General features: G+C 41.2%; 1 protein-coding gene across 1 annotated transcript in view; it reads left to right on the forward strand.

The window, feature by feature from the left end:
- SYT16 (synaptotagmin 16) overlaps positions 1-21,253 on the forward strand; it is a gene marked incomplete at both ends in the record, with an annotated part of 101,195 nt that overhangs the window by 76,695 nt on the left and 3,247 nt on the right. Inside the window, 2 exons of the mRNA XM_080808664.1 lie at positions 5,067-5,507; positions 8,747-8,936. Of these exons, the coding sequence (XP_080664790.1) occupies positions 5,067-5,507; positions 8,747-8,936 (631 nt within the window). The remainder of the gene's footprint in view (positions 1-5,066; positions 5,508-8,746; positions 8,937-21,253) is intronic.

Consider the following 21,253-nt stretch of genomic DNA (forward strand, 5'->3'; position numbering starts at 1 on the left):
CCAGGCACTGTGATAAAGATTTGTCCAAATCACTATTTATCTACAGGCATTTCTGGTTATTTCAAAATAGCTTGATCTCTTTTTTTTTTTTTTTTTTTTAAGATTCTATATTTATTTGACAGAGAGACACACACACAGGAGAGAGATCACAAGTAGGCAGAGAGGCAGGGCAGAGAGAGAGAGGAGGAAGCAGGCTCCCGCGGAGCGGAGAGCCCCATGCGGGGCTCGATCCCAGGACCCTGGGATCATGACCTGAGCCGAAGGCAGAGGCTTTAACCCACTGAGCCACCCAGGCGCCCCTAGCTTGATCTCTTTATTGTGACTCTGTGACATTAGGAGATGTCAAATAATAATGTCTAATGCCTACTTTGAAATTAATTTTGTTGAAATATGTAATAAATGAATATAAAATATTAATATAATTTGTGGGGCAATAGGAAAGAGAAAAGTGAATGGAGAAAAGTGAAAGGATTTTGTTAGCATCAGGCTGCCTGGGAAAATAAACAGGTAGAATCTCTTATTAGGACCTAGGCTGTCATATATTCCAAAATGCTCCTCAAGGAGAAGAAAAAATAATCACAGAAAATCATGTTCCAAAACCTTACTGCTAATGCATTGGGATGCGTAAAGAGAGCAGAAGGAGGTGTACACATGTGGGCGGGTGTGTTTGCCATGTGTTGGTGTTACCACTGAGGACAAGAAACAGTAACTCGGATACATGGTTTGTGGCTTGTCGAGAGCAGCCTTGCATATAGAGACACCCAAAGCTATTAACCTTATAAGTTGTTGGGTTTTTTTTTTTTTAAATTCTGCTTCCCAGTTGGTTTACTGCTAAGAAGTCCTATCAAATCCCACACAACAACATTTAACATTTAAAAATATTCTTTTTGGCTCTCTCACCACAAAAACAAAACAAAAGCTGTTTACCTGCCTCTTGATACTCTGTCCCCATGATAACTGTTCCCTTAGGCTTGGGATTGCTTTCTTCAGGTAACCTCCCATCTGCCTGACTCATGGAGCTTTCATAGAAGACTTCGCATTGAGAGCACTAAATGTTCCCAGACTCCAAAAATACCCAGACATCTCTGTGTGCTCCATTCAACCTCCTATCTATTTTGAGACAAAAACTGTAATTTGGTGCTCCGACGGTAGAACCTCAGATGCAGCTTGGAGGCACTTCCTGTAACTGCCTGCCTTGCAGGCTTAGCTTGCCTTTTAAGAATTGATTGATTTGCCTCTTGGCTGTATTAAGAACCCTGTCTTCCCCTGTGCATCTGGCATCGGGAACACATCGCAGGTCTGTTTACGTGGAGCCATACAGATGACATCAACACTATCTCACTGAAACACAAAGGCTTTCAACCTGATAGAAAAATCTTTAAACCTACTAGGGTTTTGACTGTGTGGCACAAGTGTTCCCATCTTAAAGAACAATCGGGATATTGAAACTAAAAGAATCATTTATTTTGTCTCAAAAGGAAACCAGCCAGGCATGCCTACTGGTTAGGCTGATGGATTTTTGAACACTGCTCTTCTCTGCTGGAAAAGGCCATCGACTTTTTCCTGCAGACCCAAGGCTTGGCAGGGCAGACATTGGGAGGGCGGCTGGTGATTTTGATCACGCAGGAGGCAGGTGTCCCACATTTCATCTCTGCTTTCTACTGATTAACTGGTTGGCCTTGAGAAGTTAATTAAAATCTGCCAAATGGGGATAAAAATGGAAAGATTTTTCTACCTTGCAGGAAGGTCAGATGGATTAGTGGTATTAACAGTACCCGCATAAGGAGAGCCTGGTGATAGGTAACGTGTGTTGAAATAATTAATTGCTGTGAAAATACCAGCCTTCCCAAATCTGTGTTTCAGATCAACCCAGGAAGGGGCCACAGAGCCCAGATTCCCGATGCTACAGTTTGGATCAGCCCTGTGCAGAACCTGGCTATGGCCTACAGCTCTGTCTTCTGTGGGGTTCTGAGGAGAGTCGTTTCAGAGACCTCCAGAGGACTTCCCTTAGACCTGCAGATGGAGTGAGCCTTTGTCTGAATAGATAGCCTGACGGATAAGTGGAGAGAGACTCACTGAACTTAATATGTTTACCTTGCCTTGAAGTTTCTGACAAAACTGGGAACTCTTAACTATCATTAAGAGCAGGGACTTAAAAGGACGTGAAATTCAAAGTGGTATGCATTTCCATCTTTCATCTTACTCCCGCCTCACCCCACATGTTTACTACAAATATAAATAGCTGTGGGAAGAGGCTTGGGGAGAAGAAGGGAGACATCGTGGTTCAGCATAAGGTTTGAGATTTTGAGCATTATTGCTGGTAAATCCTGCATTGTCCTGGTGGGAGTGAGTTTCTAAATCTTAAGTTTCCTCCCCCATAAAATGAAGATATTAAAATTCCTACCTCATTAGGTTAATGTGAATATTTTAAAAAATAATAATTCTTAGCTGGATTTCCCAAAAAGCAGAGCCTACTGTGTCAGGATATACAATCCCTGGGAAGAAGAGTGAGGGACAAGGGGAGAGTGAGACAGGGAAGAAGGGAGAGCCACATGGGAATGTGTAATCAAGACGGCCACCACAAAGTGTGACTCATGGCTGGATCTTGTGGGACCATGCCATAAGAAGCTGTATTAACTGATCTCGGGACACCTGTCCAAGGGGAGACAAGTTTACTGCATGAGGCAATAACCTTACACACACGCTAGAATTTATATACATGAATGCCAGCGGGGATTCTGTAACTTTCCAAGCCTTAACAACAACAGAGAGGCCTGTGGTGAGAGTTGAGAGTGGGCAGTTGAGACCTCCGTGGGCTGTTATCAGGCCAAAGCTACTTAGAGCCCGACAGGCTGTGCCTGTAGAGGGGAGATGTAATAAAAAGGTGAGGCCAAGAAGGTCTAAAGTGAATAACAGTGGGCTTTTGCGGTCTATAAAGGGTTTAGTATGGTACCTGGCACGAGAAAGGGCTTCGTGGATGTTGCCCATCATTACTTCTGATCCAGCAAGCAATATAGAGGTGATCAAGAGGAGGCTAAAATAGAGGGGAGTTTTAACAGAAGACTGTGACTTGATTTCTGAGCTAGCCTAACTCCTTGGAGACTTGCTTCTAATATTATATCTACACTAGTCAGTTGTATTCAGAAGTCTCTATAGCAACCACTTTTATCACTTGAAACTAAGTACCTCTGAATAGAAACACTCTCTCATGAATGCATGCTGGGGAAAGAATATAAGGAGCTTCCCCTATTTTGCAAGAAGCCTAAATTTTCTCGGTAGACTAATGTGAATTTTAAAAAGAGAAGGCATTTATTCCATGTCTCCCGTGTGTCAAGTCCTTTCATTTTCACAACAACCCTATAAGTAGTTTTCATCCCCGTTTTACTGTTGAAGAAAACCAAGAGAGGAAAGGATTAGATAATTCGTTCAATGCCATGGGGGAGGAAGTGGTAGACGTGGGGTCCCTGAGAATGTCTCACTCCAGAGAACCGTGTACTTTCACCTCAGCTCTGCAGGGAAAATCTTGTTGATGAATGTGCATTTTTGAGGCATTCTATTATATACTTTAAAGTTAGTCTTTAGGGACGCCTGGGTGGCTCTGTTGGTTAAGCCACTGCCTTCAGCTCGGGTCATGATCCCAGGGTCCTGGGACTGAGTCCTACATTGGGCTCCTTGCTCGGCAGGGAGCATGCTTCTCTTGCTGCCTCCGCCTGCCACTCTGCCTGGTTGTGTGTTCTCTCTTTCTCTCTGACAAATACATAAATTAATTAAATCTTTTTTTTTTTTTTTTAAAGCAGGCAACCTCCTTTAAAAACAATAAAGTAGTCTTTAAATCAGCAAAGTCTGGTGTTCAGTTACATAAATGAGAATGGATTCCGATTTACAACAAGAATCAGGTCATAGTTTTGTTATGAGGAAGTATCATACCTTCATAGAAAAAAAATCGAATTATGTTGACGTTCTTTATAGTTTGTTGGAGAGTACTCCACTCTTGTAATGCAGGTCATCTTAGCTTTTTCAGTGAGGTCATCAGATCTGAGTGGCTATGGGTAAATTGTTGTCTAAGGGTGCTATTTTATAATGAGGGACCCATGTTTGAAAACAGGTAGCATCAGTCCATGGATGGGAGTAGATATTGATGGAGTCTGGTCTGCGCCAGGTCTTTTTCCATATCTCACAAAACTTCACCACTGCACTCCATCAAGTAGGTGTCTTAATGCTCAGTTTGCAGCTAGAGCACAGAGAGAGTGGCCTATTTGGCCAGAACCAAGAAGATAGTGCATGGTAGAGTTCTGATTCCAGCCCATGGGTTCTGTTTCCGCATCCAGTGTTGCTCTTTGCTAAGTGACTGCTACAAGTGTCCTCCTAAAACCTTGGTACTCAAAGTGTGGTTTGAAGCCAGCTTTGACACCCTCATGATCTGAGAAATGAAGAGTCTCAGGCCTCACCCCAGTCCTACAGAATCAGAAACTCTGAGTGACTCAAGTCCACATGAACGTTTTAGAAGTTCTACCCTAAACTTTTTCTCCCATGTAGCTTGAAAATCTACTGAAGGATCACCTGTCTGTGAGCTGCATTAGGATTCTTATCTGCATGAAGTCCTGGCCCTTGGAGCACAGGCCCAGACTTAACCATTTCTCCTGGGGACTCCAGAAAAAGTTATTTCTTGGCAGTTGCATAGTTGACTAATTTTAGACTTAGTATCTCAGTTTCAATGGTAGTGGTCAGTTGTGCTTTTGGAGAGTCAGTGTATATGAAAATACTTTGCAAATTATAAAAGCTTTCTTCTTTCGTTCCAAAAACATTCATGAAGGCTCACCATATGCCAGAAGCTGTGCCCCTAAAGAATTTGCAGTCCAAGGGAGACATAGACCAGTAAACAGACCCTTCTGATGTGTGGGGATATGTGGTAGTGGTCAAAAATTAGAGGGTTCTGAAGGAGCATAGAGGGGCACCATCTATGGTATGGTACCATACCATCTATGGTATGGTAATGCCCAAATACCATACAATGGTATTTGGGCATTACTACTTCCATTCCTAATCTCTTCCTCTATCTGCAACAGGAACAGGATGGGGCCAATTTTCAGGTGCCAACGGGGGTCTTGGAGCCCATCTCAAAATGTGGTGACCTGGATGTCATCTTTGAATATAGACCTTCCAGCCAGAAGTTCACAGTGACCATTGTGAGAGCACAGGGTCTCCCAGACAAGGACCGAAGTGGTGTCAACTCCTGGCAAGTTCACGTAGTGCTGCTGCCCAGTAAGAAGCAGAGGGGCAGGACAAGCATACAGAGAGGCCCCAACCCTGTCTTCAAGGAGAAGGTCACCTTCACCAAGCTGGAGCCCAGAGATGTGGCTGCCTGCGCTGTCCGCTTCCGTCTGTATGCTGCCCGCAAGATGACCCGTGAGAGGATGATGGGAGAGAAGCTGTTCCATCTCCGCCACCTGCACCCAGAAGGGGAAATGAAAGTGACTCTGGTTCTGGAGCCAAGAAGTAATATCAGTGTGAGTATGTTAAATGGTGCTGCTAATGATGCGGGTATGTTCAAGGATCTGGAATTGTCAGCCCTTGATTTAGTACATTCAGCCTGTGAATTCAAACACCTTAATTTAATTTTCCATTTGGCTCTCCTCATCTTTATAAGCCATGATTTGCACTTCACGGTACAGTGGTTTTTTCCTTCATGCCCCTCTTCCCTATAAACCGATGGATGTATTCCCAGTCCATTTCTGGAAATGACAGCAAGGGTGGGGGGAGGGTTTAGCCTGCTGATTAACTGACCTGTGGTCTGACTCCCTCCCTCTTGCCCCACACTTACTATGCATTATGATGAACTTCAGAGATGGGACTTCCAAGGGGAGCTCCTTAATGTGTGTGTCTGAGTAGGCAACAGCTGCAGCCCTGATCTCCAGCCACTCCTCAGACCTTCCATTTATATGACCGAGCTCCTTCCATGTGCCTTATCCTCTGCATCCCTGCTGGGGCTTTGGGGAAGGACAGCACAGCTTGTATGTCTCCAAGATGGACAACTCACTATTGTTGCGGGTTAAATGTCATTCAGTAGGAGGGCCTCCTTTTTAAAAACCATGTGAAAAGATCAGGTGGCAATCTTGGGCTACTGGGCCACTCAGTCATCCATTCAAACATGTTTACTCAGTGCCTGCTCTGTCAGGTACTGTGCAGGAAGAGGGCATGTAGGAAAGAACAAAAAGGGTGATACACCTCTGCCCTCAAGAGCTAACAGCCTGGTGGAGAAAGGGAAGTGAGAGCAAACCAGGGTTTGCAAGGGGGAGAGAATGGTTTAGAAGGGTGAGAGAATGTGTCTCTACAGTGGTAATAAAACACAGAACTCCATGAATCAAGGGATCAAGACTGTGGTATGTGGATAAGCAAGGATTCCAGGAGGAGAGAACGGCACGTGCAGGCATCGAGAAGTAGGAAGGAGCTTGTCCTGTCTCAGGCAAGAAAAGAAGCCAGGAAGTAGTTATGGAATGTAGTTACGGGAGATCCAGCCACTTAAATTTTAAATAGATATCTCAAAATTAATATCTCCAGACTTGCCTCCCTAAATTTATTCTACCTGCAGCATTCCCAACTTGGCTAAAGGCAATTTCATCCTTTCAGTTGTTTAGGTCAACCTGAAATCCTATTGGCTCTATCTTCAAAGTCGAACCAGAACCTAACTCTGCTGGATTACTGAAATGGCCTCCTACTGGTCTTCCTGCTTTTGCCTTTGCCCCTTATAAACTACTCCCAACCCAGGGACCCATATGAACCTTTTAGGGGCACCTGGGTGACTCAGTCCATTAAGTGTCTGACTCTTGATTTTGGATCAGGTCATGCTCAGGGTCCTGGGATGGAGCCCCATGTCGGCTCTGAGCTTGATGCAGAGTCTGCATAGGATTTTCTCTCCTCCTCTGCCCCTCTTCCACTTGTGCTCTCTACCTCTCTTCAAAGTAAATAAATAAAATCTTTAAAAAGCTCAAAACAAAAACACAAGCCAGGTCACGTCTCATTTCTGCTTCAATCCCTCTATTTTCTTAAGCTCTGAGTAAAGTAGACCTGAAACCATGGAAAATAGAAGCCAGAGGAGGTCAGAAGGAATACTGCACTATTAAGGAATGGGAGTAGGTAGGATCACACTCCTATTTCTCCATGCCAGGCCCTGTCCTGGAGACATGGAGTTGAGGTGGGAGATGAACCAGTGTGGAAGAACTTCGAAGGTAAAAATTCTTCATCAGTTATCTGTTGAGCATGATTATATGCCAGGCATTGGGCTTTGCACTGAACAGAGTGATGTATAGGGATTCAAAATGTAATGTGGGAGGCAAGCTCTGTAGTGATAAGTGCCTTGGTAGATGCTTCTGCAGAAACAGAGGGAAAGGCTGATCCTTACCCCAAACCGAGCAAATATGTCACTACTGGGCTGTCATCACCTAAACAGTAGGGCCTATATGGCACCTATTCATATCAGCTCTCCCTATACTTTACATATTCTTGAAGGCCCGGGGCTCTACCCTGGCTGGGTAAGCAGGATTTTCTCCTACAGATGTGAAGAATATTTAATTACTTTTAGTGTGGTTTTCTGTGGGTTTTTTTTTTTTAAGATTTTATTTATTTTTTAGAGAGAAAAAAAGAGAGCATAAGCAGAGGGGAGTGGCAGGCAGGAGGAGAAGCAGGCTCCCTGCTAAGCAGGGAGACTGACACGGGGCTTGATTCCAGGACCCTGGGATCATGACCTGAGCTGAAGGCAGGTGCTTCACCAACTAAGCCACCCAGATGTCCCTTTGTGGGGTTTTTGATAACAAGCTTTAGGAAGTGATTTCAGATGTCGAGGCAACAGTTTGAGCTAAGTCTGATGCACTTGTTTCTGGTGGAGGAGGTGGTGGTTTTGGGAGTCTGGCTATCTTATGCCCACAGGGCCAATGCCCACTGTGCTTCTTGAGTGAGAGTCAACCTCCTGACTTACCTTGCTCTCCTCCTCCCAATGTGTCTGGTGTAGAAAGGTGGGCACTTTGGAGAAGCAAGTGTGTGGGAATAAACAGGACGGAAAGCGTCGACTCTCTCCTAGGCTCACCTGGTACCTGCAAGGTCTCTGAGATCCATAGTCCATGTATGGACTTTTTTTTTTTTTTTTAACCAAACACTCATAAAAGTGTTCATTTTCAGTATAATTCATTTCCTCAGGGAGAAAAAATGTAGCATCTGGCATATTCCTGACAAGCCTAGGAAGCAGAACTAGGGCCCAGATATTCTGTGTGGTGGTAGGTGGTTACGGTCGTTTCCCTTCTAGCGAAGACAGAGTGCCTCCTGTGCTGCTGCATTCATCAAGAAGCTGCAGAGAACAGAAACAAAACTCATGCCTAGAGTGGATGGGTTCCGTAGAAACACTCAAGCACAAATGACACAGGAGGGAACTTGGGTCTATATTAAATGTATTATGAGCTCTTCCTGTATGAGAGGGTTTGATTTACACAAGTAATAATATCTTTGTCCATTTTGTCTTTAGAGAGGAAATGTTGAATGGAGACAGCTCTCGAGGCAAGTGTGTCAGCGAATAATGCAGGGCATCTCACCCATGACCGCACTCCCCAGGCCCATTATCATTCACACCAAGTGCGCCGTTAGTAATCTTTGGCAGCGGTTGGGACCGGGCCACAATTTCAGCACACATAATACCGGCTTTCTGTCCGAGAGCAGTACAGCGTGGACCAATGGATTCTTTGTTGTTCTCCCCCTCCAGAGTGGAGAGTCTCCGCTCAGCCCATCTGCACTTTCTCACAGTGATACTGCTTCCTCCACGCAGTCGCTTTCTCATGGAGGGGCCCCGGAGCTGCTGGTGGGGCTGGCCTACAACGCCACAACGGGGCGATTATCTGTGGAAATGATCAAAGGCAGCCATTTCCGAAACCTCGCTGTTAATAGAGCGCCTGGTAAGTGCGTGTCTGTAGCCCCAGCTCTGGGCCTCCCAGGGGCAAGCAGAAGGCTATGTTGGCTTTGGTCTTCATTCTTTAACTTTCTTCAAGACATGATCTCGGTATGACTTAGCCATGTTTTTACAAAGTGATACCTCGGAGTATCTTAAATGCCCTTTTATCTGATTAGCTTGATGGCCTCTCTGAATCTGGATATAGCTCCATGCACAATAGGCTGCCCTCTACATGCATATGGGTAAAGGGAAAAGAGGGCTGTCTCCTCAGCAGCACGATGTGTACGGGCAATTAAAATCTGCTAAGAGGTTCCAGGCCTGCAAATACCTTTAAAGAGTCAAGAGCGTAGGGTTTGGAGTGAGGCATATCTGGGGCCAAAGTCCAGCTCCTCCCACTTACCCATTAGCTTTGCTCTGATCCAGTACAATTCAGCTCTCTATTATGAATCTCAGTAGATTCACCTGGAACAAAGGGATGTTCATAATACTTTCCCTATCGGTTTGTTTATGGGGAGTGGGGATTAAATAAAATGATTTCTATAAAGCATTTAGCCTAATGGCTAACACACAGTGAACATATGAGAAATGTTAGTGGTTATGGTGCTGACAGAGGAGGTGCTAGAAGAGGTCTGGGGCAATATGAGCCTGACTTAGCAGGAGAGCTAGCACTTTGGAGATTACCACTGGAAGGAGGGCCTCGAGTCCCTCCTGTAGCAGAAGTCCCGGGTCCAGAAAGCCAGAATAAAAATGCTGCTGCTGGAAACAGCCACAACAGGGCCCAAGAAGTTAGACACTGAGCATTGGACTAATGCTGCAAAAATTAGCTCAGCTTTAATGATTGTCAGCAAAAAAAAGCTTAAGAGGGGACAGGAAGATGGCTTCTGCTTCCCTTCTGCCTTCTGGATCTCATGCAAGTACATACCACCAGAGGCACCTAATTCTTATCTGGAATTCTAGCTGCAAGAGTGTCTGAAAAATGTTGTTTGATTTCCAGCCTTTCAAGTCCGGAAGGTAAACTAGAAAGGGTAGCATGGAGGGCAAGTGAGCCTGTCCACCCCAGGCATCAGTCTTACTGAAATAAGGATGAAGTTGCTAACAACATGGTAGGCTCAATGAGTCAATGGGCTCTAGCCTCACATGTCAGCAGCCAAGCTAATAGAAAAGCATCAGTTTCGGGGGGGGGGGGGGAAGGCAGCTTCTATAGCCAATCTAGGCTCTCACTCTTCTTAGTCTTTATCTGTGCTGCAGCCCACAAAGTCTCTGTTCAATGGTATCTCATTGTTGATCTGTATTAACACCATTAGAGCAAGGTAGTGAGGAATACCCAGCACTCTGGATAACAAGAGGGCAGATACAGAAGCTGTATTCTGTGTTGATGCTCATGGCCATGTGAGAGCTCTTTAACATGCATCATAGGTGCTGATTATCACACGGCTAGTCTCTTTGCTAGATACAGCTTTGTTTTTTAAAATAGCTCTGGATTTATTAAAGACCTGGATTTACTGCTTTTCCTTTAGAGCTTTTTCCAGTTTTCCCCTATCCTTCTGAAAGTTGGTGAGATCTGGATAACTATTTGGGAAGAACATGGTGGAGCTGCAGGAAGTGATGGGGAGGTGAATCACACAGTCATGACCTATTCCAATCCAAGCCGGGAAGCTCTAATGTGTGTGCTGGGTGGTGTTACGGTGGCTAAGAAAGCATCAGCTGGAGGCTGACAAACTAAGGTGTGAATTCAGGCTGTGACACTTACTAGCTGGGAGTTATTAAACTTTCCTGAATCTCAGTTTCCTCATCTGTAAAATGGAATTATAATCATATATACTTTCTAGGTAGAAATACTACATAGAAAGCTGTGATGTTGCGGATGGTACTATTGTATCATTATATATTTCTATACAGGAGAAAACATGCCAAAGAGGAAATTCTTGTAACAAATATTTAAAACTGAATAGGAAAAAAAAAAAAGGCAAGTCCTAATTTAGAATTTGATTTTATTCCAGAAGTTTAAGTCAGTTTGGCATTTGCTACATGATTTTTTGTAGACATACTGTTGCAATTTAATTTAAACCCTAACTGACATGCTGTATCTTTGTAACCAAAGTAATAAGAAACAATGTTGCTGTGATGCTGTTCATTAAAACAGAAACTCAGTAGTGAAGACAAAAGTTTTTTTGTTTATGTAGAATTTTGGTACTTGAGGAAAAGCCAGTTTAATTAGGAGAGGTTGAGAAAGTAGAAGGTTCCTTTGTGGAGATTGCAAAAGGGATCTCTTGGTACTTGCAAGGGCTTTAGATGTTGATGGCCTTGGTTCTTCATTATGTCCAACTTTATTATGCCACTAGCAGTGCTTGGCAGTCATCAGGCAAACTTAGGATACATTTTTAGTTCCCATATGGAAGAAAATAAGAGACAGAGCAAGAGTTTTATGAGATAACTGAGCAGAGTTGGAAGAAAGGGGGGAGGAGAGAGGATGCAGGCTCGGGGATGAATGGGCCTGGGGGTAATGTGTAGCTAAGGGAGACTGCCAAACACACTGTCCCCATGAGGTGGATGGAGGGCAGGGTATGTCGCCAGAGCCCTGCATCGTGGGTCAGAGTCTGCCAAGAGGAGCTGCCTGCAAGGGGAGAGGCGTGTGTGGGAATACTCCTGTGAGGGTCCTAAAACCCTATGCACAAGGCTCCGGGCTCAGGGATAGTTCCCTCTTCTGTAAGAGAGGACACAAATCCTGCTTTACAGAGTAGCCATGATAATTGAAGTATGGTCCTTAGGGAAGCCAGAAGGAGAATATCTTGATCCTGAATATTGGGAACTTTTCTTCTCTAGAATATCAAAGTTTCTAAATATTGCTAGAAACTGGGAGAAAGACTGAGATTTAGAAGTGAGAATCTTTTGCCTCAAAATATATCGTGAAACAAAATAGAACTTTGAACTTGCCAACTTGATCCAGTCGGATGACTGTTAGGACATTTTAAACTTTCCTTTCTAAGCAAGATAGAAGAAAAGTGGGCGGATAGTAGATAAAATTCCTCTGCTCTATTAGGGCCTTAAAAGAGATAAACCACTGAAATGTAAACCCCTTTTCTCAAACTTCTGAGGTAAATACTTCGAGGAGAAGGCTCAGTGAGATGCGGGTTTTGCTCTAATGGTCAGAAGCTGGTGAGAGCATTCTTAGGTATGAGTCCATGACATGTGCCAGACTGGCTAAAAGTAAGGCTGATTCCACCAAGTGTTGTTGAGGATGTGGAGAGTACATTCTAGGTGAGAATGGAAAAACCACTAGGGAAAAGGCCTGGCAGTTTCTTATACAAGTAAACATGTGCGGAAAATCCAACAGTTCTATTTTTAGGCATTTATCCATATGTTAAAAAGAAGAATTAAAGACCTGCACAAGAATGTTCAGAGCAGATCTAGTCATAATGGCAAAAATTGCAAAGACCCCTCATGTCCACATGAATGAGTAAACACAGATATATTTATACAGTGGAGTACTATTCAACAACTAAAAAGGAAATTAACATGGGATCTCAAAAACATACTGAGTCTCTATTACATGACTCCATTTATAGGAAGTTCTCAAATAGGTGAAATTCATCTATCATGAAAATAAGCAGAAGAGTGGTTGCCTCAGAGTTGGCCTCAGTGTCAAGATGAACTAAGCATGGACATGAGAGAGTATTCTGAGGTGATGGACATGTTCTATATTTTGATGCAAGTTTGAGTTAAATGGATGTTTGTATCTGTTAAAACTTATTGAATGGTACTAGAATTTGTGCATTTCACTGTGTGTAAATTTTACCTTAAAATGGAAAAGAACCATAAAATATTGAACTCTGCTTAATTAAATGCATGCAGAAATGTTTAGGGGTGAAGAGTAATGATGGATGGATTGATGGGTAGATAGATACGCAAGTATGTGAGAAAGAAAATGGTATGAACTTGGGCTACTACAACAAAAACACCGTAGACTAAGTGGCTTCACAGAAATTTATTTCCCACAGTTCTGGAGGCTGGGAAGTTCAAGACAAAGTCCAGCTGATTTGGTTGCTGGTGAGAACCCTCTTCCTGCTTTGCAGACAGATACCTTCTTGCTGTATCCTCACATGGCAGAGAGAAACCATCTCTCTCTTGTTTCTCCTTATAAGGGCACTGATTTTATTCATGAGGGATCCACCCTCATGACCTAATTACCTCCCAATGGTCACACATCCGAATACCATCACACTGAGGATAATGGCTTCAACATATAAATTTTGGGAGAATACACACATTCAGCCCATAGTACAAACAAAGCAAAATATAACAAATGAAGAATCTAGGCAGTGAGTATTTGGGTATCCATTTTGCAATTACTTCAATTTTTCAGTATATTTGAAAATTCTACTTATACAATATTGGGCAGAAAAAGCAAGTCTGGTCTACTGAAACAAATAATACATTATATGTTAATTAAAAAAAAAAAAACTAGTCTGGTCTAGAATAGTTCCACTGTATCAGGTGGGTAAACATAAAACATGAACCTCAGCATCTGTGATTAGAATTACATTGTTTTTGGTTATGTTTTTGGTTATCTCAAGGTCCAAACTTATTCCCCTGACTCAACCTTGGACAGGATAGAGTACCAAGCCACTGAACCTGAGTGCATCTTCTGTCGCACCCTCTGTAAACCACACCCATCCCAAGAGAAAGTATGTAACTAGGCACTTTCTGATTTCCAACTTTAAACTTTTCTCTGTTCATCCAGTGGATGGATGGATGGATGGATGGATGGAAGGATAGATGTAGATGTAGATACAGATAGATTTTTATCTAGATTTACATCTGTCTACATCTTTTTCTTCTTTCTTTTTGGAAAATGCCCATTTTATAGGTTGTTGTTTTTTGTTTTTTGTTTTTTCAAATAATAGGTGGCCTAGGAATGAAAAAGTAGGTTATTTGAAAATTACTGAAACTGGCCCATTGAACCTATTCAGAAACAACCTGTAAATGAAGTAACAACATGAAATAATCTTGGCACATATCAGTGTGCCAAGAATCATGCCAGGCATTTTCAAGGTAATACCTCATTTAGTATGTGTGGTCAGTGTTCAAAAATATTTCACCATTGCTTTTAAGGTGGTATAGGCTAGTCTACAACCTGATGGCAAGGTATAGTCTCCACATCTATAGAGGGTGGATGGTCCAGGTGAAAAACCAATTTATAGCATCTAGTAGACTTATGAAATCCCAATATGCATTTGCAAATGCTTTTGAAAAAGTTTCCATGGAGAATTAGAAACATTTGATTATCCTTTGAATTTGGCTTCATGGGAAAGCAATTCACTAACAATTTAGCAGCTCTGCTCTGCCTGCCACCCAGTTACCGCATGGCCTCGACATTTGATTTAACCTCTCTGAATTTCATTTCCTTCCCTATTAAGTGAGGTTAACAAACTGATGTTACTGGTACAAGTGCTAAGTTAAAAAATATATTAGCTATTCCGTTGGGAGATTCTCTTTCTCCATCTTTATTTTCACTATGTTTCCTTCTATAGTGCGTTACTGCATTGTATATATGTGTGTGTATATACACACATATAATGGTTCTTGTCAAAAACTATCATTAAGATGTCCCCTCTAGTTAAAAACAACAAGTTCCCAGCCTCTCAGCATGTGCATGATTAGCCACATGTGATAATTACATCCCAAATGATAATACTTACAGCAGCAGCATATTAACCTTGTTAGGCACTCACAATAGCAGACACTAGAGCAAAGGAAAACAAAACAAAATGAAAAAAAAACCTTATCAAGCTGCCTCATGTCGAGTGTGAAGAACGGGTGGGATGCAGGGGTGAGCTGTACAAATGGAGTGCAGAGGAAAAAAAAGACTAAATGAAAATGAGCAGATCTGGGGCTACCACCTTCCAAAATCCAGATCCAGCTTTCCGCTAAATATAGTGTTTATTAGTATCCACTGTGTGCTCAGAATTATGCCAATCCAAATGAAGATTTATATGTGGCACTAGTTTACTGAGTACGTAGGTGATAATCCTGTACTTCCATTAACTCACTTAATTCCCATAACAATATTGAAGTTAGTGAGAAAATCTAGACAGAAAAGCAACAGGGAGGAAATACGATTACCATGGTATGTGAATTATATCTCAATCAAGCTGTTTGGTTGGTTAGTGATTGTTTTTGTTATTGTTGTTGTGGTTGTTATTAAACCAAGTTACCTGTAGAAGAATGGCAGCGAGACTAAGGACAGGCTTCTCAACAGCAATGACAGAAGCCAGAGGACAAGGGGACAGTATTACTGAAGTCTCGAGAGGAAAATACTCTCAACTTTTAGTGGTCTGTTTGAGTGAAGGAAAAAATACAGATATTTTCCACAAAGTTGGAAAGGGTTTGTCACTGAAAGAACGACTGGTTGATATATTTCAGGGAGAAAGAAACTGAATTTAGAAGGAAGTAGTGAAGTTCAGGAAGGACTAATGAACAAAAAAATCTGGTAAACAGGTAAGTAAATATCAGCATGTATAGACTGTAAGAAACAGGACAGCAGCAGTAGGAAAAATGACTGATATATTAGGAGTATAACAACAAAGGGGAATAACATGAAGGATGAGAAGGGGAGGTGGAAATCAAAGAATTTATGTTACTTAAGAGGAGAGTAGAGATATTGATTAATTTTAGACATTAAATCAAGGCACATGTAAAAATTTTCATCTAACTTTCAAACCAGTAGAGGGAATAAATTAGAATGAAGTAAATTCAGTGGATCAATAGAAACCAGGAAAGGATATTTAAAGGCACAGTGAATGCAGGATAGAAAGCACAAACCAAAGCAATAAAAAACAAATAAAAAAATATGTCAGTGATCATAATAAATGTAAAAGGACTAAAACTGCTGTTTGAAAGATATATATAATGTTATATTATTCTCTTGCTCCCAATATCTCCCTGTCTCCCTTCCCCATATCCTCTCACCCACATTGTAGTTTATGTTGGCCCACCTAGCCTCATAATGTATAAGAAAAAAAAAATACAAATTACCAACAAATTGAGCTTAGGCCGGTCATGTAAGGATTTAACATTAGGAATGTCAGCTCATGTAGCTCACCATATTAACTGACTTATGAGAAACCATTCTGGTTATCTCAACAGGTGCAAAAAAAGCCTTTGAGAGAATGCACCGTCTGTCCATTATTGATAAAGAGAACTCAGCAGATGGATAATAGAAGGTGTTTTAGTATAGGTTAAGCTAAGATGCAGTAACAAACAAGCCTGGCAATTGTGGGTGACTGGAAACAGCAAAGGTTTATTTCTCCCTTGCGTCACTGTCTATGGTGAGTCAAGTGACTCCTCTCTGCTAGGACAAAGGCATACAGGCTCTTTCCATTTAATGAGACAATATGATCATATTCGAAATGTGACCTGCTTGGTTGTCATGGAAGGGAAAGGGAGGGCATAGGAGATTTATTGCTAGGGTGGGAGTACTTGAATATAGTCATGATTGAAGGTGATTATTTTCATTTCTCAGATTCCATTATTTAGAACTCAGTCACAAGGCCCAGTCAACTCAAATCTGGTATAAAGCCTACATCCTTAGTGTGACATTTGACCTGATTCACTATCCCCTTATTCACCTGAGAAGGTTTGTTGGGCCTCTGTTGCTTAAATTCTTTTAAAGTCCATTTCTCACTGTTTGGAGATCTGGAAGCAGTTAGAGTTTCCAACCACAGAAAGGTCTGAATTTCAGTATTCCTTCTTTTTCCTTTCTGTTTTCCTTGCACGCTGGCCAGTTTTTTCCCAAGCTTACCTTTTGCCTCTCTCTGTCACCCCTCAAGTGAAGCTAGTAACACTGAATACACTTCTTCTTCTTTTTTTTAAAAAGATTTTATTTATTTATTTGACAGACAGAGATCACAAGTAGGCAGAGAGGCAGGCAGAGAGCCCGAAGTGGGTTTCGATCCCAGGGCCCTGGGATCGTGACCTGAGCCAAACGAACGAAGGCAGAGGCTTTAACCCATTGAGCCACCCAGGTGCCCCTGAATACACTTCTAACATTCTGTTTTCCACTCTGTTTCCCTAGAGCCGGAAACTCATTGGGTATATGCCCTTCCTCCCAACTTAGATCAGAAGGCTATTTCACCATCACATAATATAGAGTATGGGTCTTTACTGTCCTGGCCTCTGATCTCTTCACCATCTGATACCAACCTTTGATGCCAGTGCCCATTCTTATGTTGTATGTGCTTTTTTCTTAATGGCAACATTCCAGTTCAGATTATCACTTATAATATCAGTCAAATTTTGTCAGAGAAATAGAAATAGTCTAGATATTTTGAGCCTGATGTTTATTATAGGGTTGAAGCATGAGAGGACTCCCTCAGGAAATCTAGACATACAAACATCACAGGAAAAATGCCAGAATGGTCTGAGCTGTTTGTGCAGGAAAGGAGTGATTCTCATAAGGATGTTTGAACACAATGGGGCACCTGGGTGGCTCAGTCGTTAAGTGTCTGCCTTCAACTCAGGTCATGATCCCAGGGACCTGGGATCAAGCCCCGCATCGGGTTCCCTGCTCTGCTTGGTGGGAAGCCTGCTTCTCCCTCTCCCACTCCCCTTGCTTGTGTTCCCTCTCTTGCTATATCTCTCCCTGTCAAATAACTAAATAAATAAATAAGAGGTTGACTTTAAAAAACAAAAACAAACAAACAAAAAAGATGTTTGAACACCATGGGCAAAACCCCTACTTTGCCATCTGCTAATGCCTAGACACATGACAACCACTGGATCTGGCTCCCATTTTCTTCTACCTTCCAGTCTCAGACAAGTTGCTTTCATTAGTGGAATCTTACTGGCAGGAGATTTAGGGAAACGTAGTTTTAAGTTTTATGCTCTTTTGATACAGGAAATTGCTTAGGAATGTGAAAATGGTGTTCAATATCAACAATTAATCTGAGGTACAGAAGGGAACTTGTTTAATCTTGATAGTGGGCATTTAAAGAAAATCTGCACTATCATTCTTAATCCTGAAATCCCTTTATTAAAGTCAGGAACAAAATAAGGATTCCCACTGGCATCACTTTGTTTTTTGTTTTTTGTTTTTTTTATGTTCAGTTAGCCACTGTATAGTACATCATTAGTTTTTGATGTAGTGTTCAATGATTCGTTAGTTGCATATAACACCCAGTGCTCATCACTACACGTGCCCTCCTTAATACCCATCACCTGGCTACCCCATCCCCCAACCCCCCTCCCTTCTGTAACCCTCAGTTTGTTTCCTGAGTACACAGCCTCTCATGGTTTGCCTTCTCTGATTTCTTCCCATTCCGTTTTCCCTTCCTTCCTCACTATTAGACTGGAGGCTCAAGACAGTTCAGTAAGGATAAGAAAAAGAAATAAAAATTTAAAGCGTGAAAGGAAGACATAAAACTGCTATTATTTGTAAGAAGTATAATTGTTTACATTAGAAAGTCTACACACTTGAACTAATACGTTTCTCATACAAAACCAATTATTTTCTAACACATCAGGAATAGTTAAGAAGTAGAATTTTAAGGGATGCCTGGATGGCTCAGTTGGTTAAGTGCCCAACTCTTGATTCCAGCTCAAGTCATGATCTCAGGGTCCTGAAATTCAGCCTCCAGGTTGGCTCTCTGCTGGGCATGGAGCCTGCTTAAGATTCTCTCTCTCTTGATGAAGTCCCAGAAGTTCATCTTTGCCTTTGTTTCCTTCGCCTTTGGAGACATATCTTGAAAGAAGTTGCTGTGGCTGATATCAAAGAGGTTACTCCCTATGTTCTCCTCGAGGATTCTGATGGATTCCTGTCTCACGTTGAGGTCTTTTATCCATTTCGAGTTTATCTTTGTGTACGGTGTAAGAGAATGGTCAAGTTTCATTCTTCTACATATAGCTGTCCAGTTTTCCCAGCACCATTTATTGAAGAGACTGTCTTTTTTCCACTGGATATTTTTTCCTGTTTTGTCAAAGATTATTTGACCATAGAGTTGAGGGTCCATATCTGGGCTCTCTACTCTGTTCCACTGGTCCATGTGTCTGTTTTTATGCCAGTACCAGAGACTATGGACTCTGAAAAACAACCTGAGGGTTTTGAAGGGGCGGGGTGGGAGGGTGGGGGAACCAGGTGGTGGGTATTAGGGAGGGCACAGATTGCATGGAGCACTGGGTGTGGTGAAAAAACAATGAATACTGTTACGCTGAAAATAAATAAAAAATTAAAAAAAAAAAAAAAAGATTCTCTCTCTCCCTTTGCCCCCCGCCCCCCCCAAAAGGGAAAGAAAGTAGAGTTTTAAAACATTACTAATGTACAACAGTAAGAAAATACCTAATGTACCAAAGGAGAACATTAACAAAAGATGAGTAAGAAAAGAAAATTATGGGAAAAAAATACAAAACTTTTTGAAAGACATAAAAGAAAACTAAATAGGTAAACTATGTTCAGTGGTGAGAATGTTCTATATTGTGAAGACAACAACTTTTCCCAAATTAATCTATATATTCAGTACAATCCCAATTAAAATCCCTAAAGGGTTTTGTTTTTGTTTTTGTTTTGTATATTTTGCTTTAAAAAAAAATTGAACTTGACAGACTGATCCTAAGTTCATATGCAACAGCCAGTTAAACCAAACAAGAACTTAAAATAATGAAAAGTTTTTAAAAAGACAATAGTAAGATTCTCCCTAGCAGATACAAAGACATATTGTAAAATGACAATAATTACTATTATCAGGTGAGGGAAAGCACTCAAGCCTAGAAAGTTGGTATCTCCCAAATCAGTTGGGAGATAATGGGCCATTTAATGAATAATGCTTCCCCTATGGGGGGAAAAATAGATCCCTACCTCACACTACACATAAAGATCAATTTCAGGTAGATTAAAGATCAAATATGAAAAATAAATTCTTATGACTCACAAAAGAAAATATATGAGACTATTGAGTTTGGGTAGGATTTCTTAAAGAATTTCTTTTAACGAGTGGTGCCTGAGTGGATCACTCATTTAAGCAGCTGCCTTCAGCTCAGGTCAGGTTCCTGGGATGTAGCCCCAGAGCCCTATGTCCAGCTCTTTGCTCAGCGGGTCCTCAGCTTCTCCCTCTCCTTCTGCCTCTCCCCTGCTCCTGTGCATGTGGTCACTCTCTCTCAAATAAATAAATAAAATCTTTAAATAAAATAATTGTTTTAATGCATAAAATGAAAAGGAAAACATTTATAAATTAGACTCCACAAGAATTTAAGGCAGTTATACTATAAAAGTCACTATAAAATAAAAGGATAAGAACAGAATATACTAGCAATAAATATAACAAAGAAATTATATGTAGAATTTATAATAGCCGGCAATCCACTCCTGGATATATGCTGGAGACATTCTTAGATTTTGGTATATTTTAGTATAAAGTATATTTTAGTATAAAATATAGGAAAGTATTCAGTAATACCTTTTCCATTCTTGGTTATTATAAATAAATATCCATTCATCTAGAGAATGGACTAGTGAGTGGTGGTTTAGAACACTATATAGCAGTTAAAATAAATGAAACAGGTGTATCTATCAAATAGGTGATATAAAAAATTGAATGCTTAATGAACAAAGGCAAGATTCAGGAATACCTACAGTAAAATGCTAAACACTTTTAAATGTGCAAAATTCTGTTAAATATACTTTGGATATCTTTATTTATGTCTACTTTTATAATGAAAATGAGGAACTCCAAATTCAGGCTGGTCATTACTTTCAGTGAGAGAAGAAGTCAAATAGGATCAAGGAAGGATACTCAAGGAACTTCAATTATAATATTTTATTTTCTAAAAAATCAAATAAAAAGCAAAAGGTCTGTAGTAAATATGATAAATGCTAAATATCACAAGTCTGTGTGGTGGGTATTAGGATAGGAGTAATATTGGTCTCTATTCTCTTTATGTATGTTTAAAATACCTTGCAATTTTTTAAAATTTCTTTTCAGTGTTCCAGAATTCATTGTTTATGCACCACACTAAATATCTTGTAATTTTTAATAAATTAAAAGGGAAGGGGAGGTTAAATGACTGAATTCCTTTCCCTTGCCCAGAAAATCATGATGCCCCACTCCCGCCCCAAGCAGAGTCTGTAATACTATTGGTAGAACATCATGCTGCAATGGGCAGTATTTTGTATGACCTCCATAAGTAACCACTATGGCATTGTGCTGTTTCCTTGGAAAAATGACTGCTGAGTTTCAAATGACATACTTCTATGCCATGATAACTTGAGGATTGTGTGCTATTATAATTTTTTTCTGGTACACATGCTATCTTCCTTTATGGAGAAGGAGA

Source organism: Martes martes (assembly GCF_963455335.1).
Source record: "Martes martes genome assembly, chromosome: 7".
NCBI classification, from domain to species: Eukaryota; Metazoa; Chordata; class Mammalia; order Carnivora; family Mustelidae; genus Martes; species Martes martes.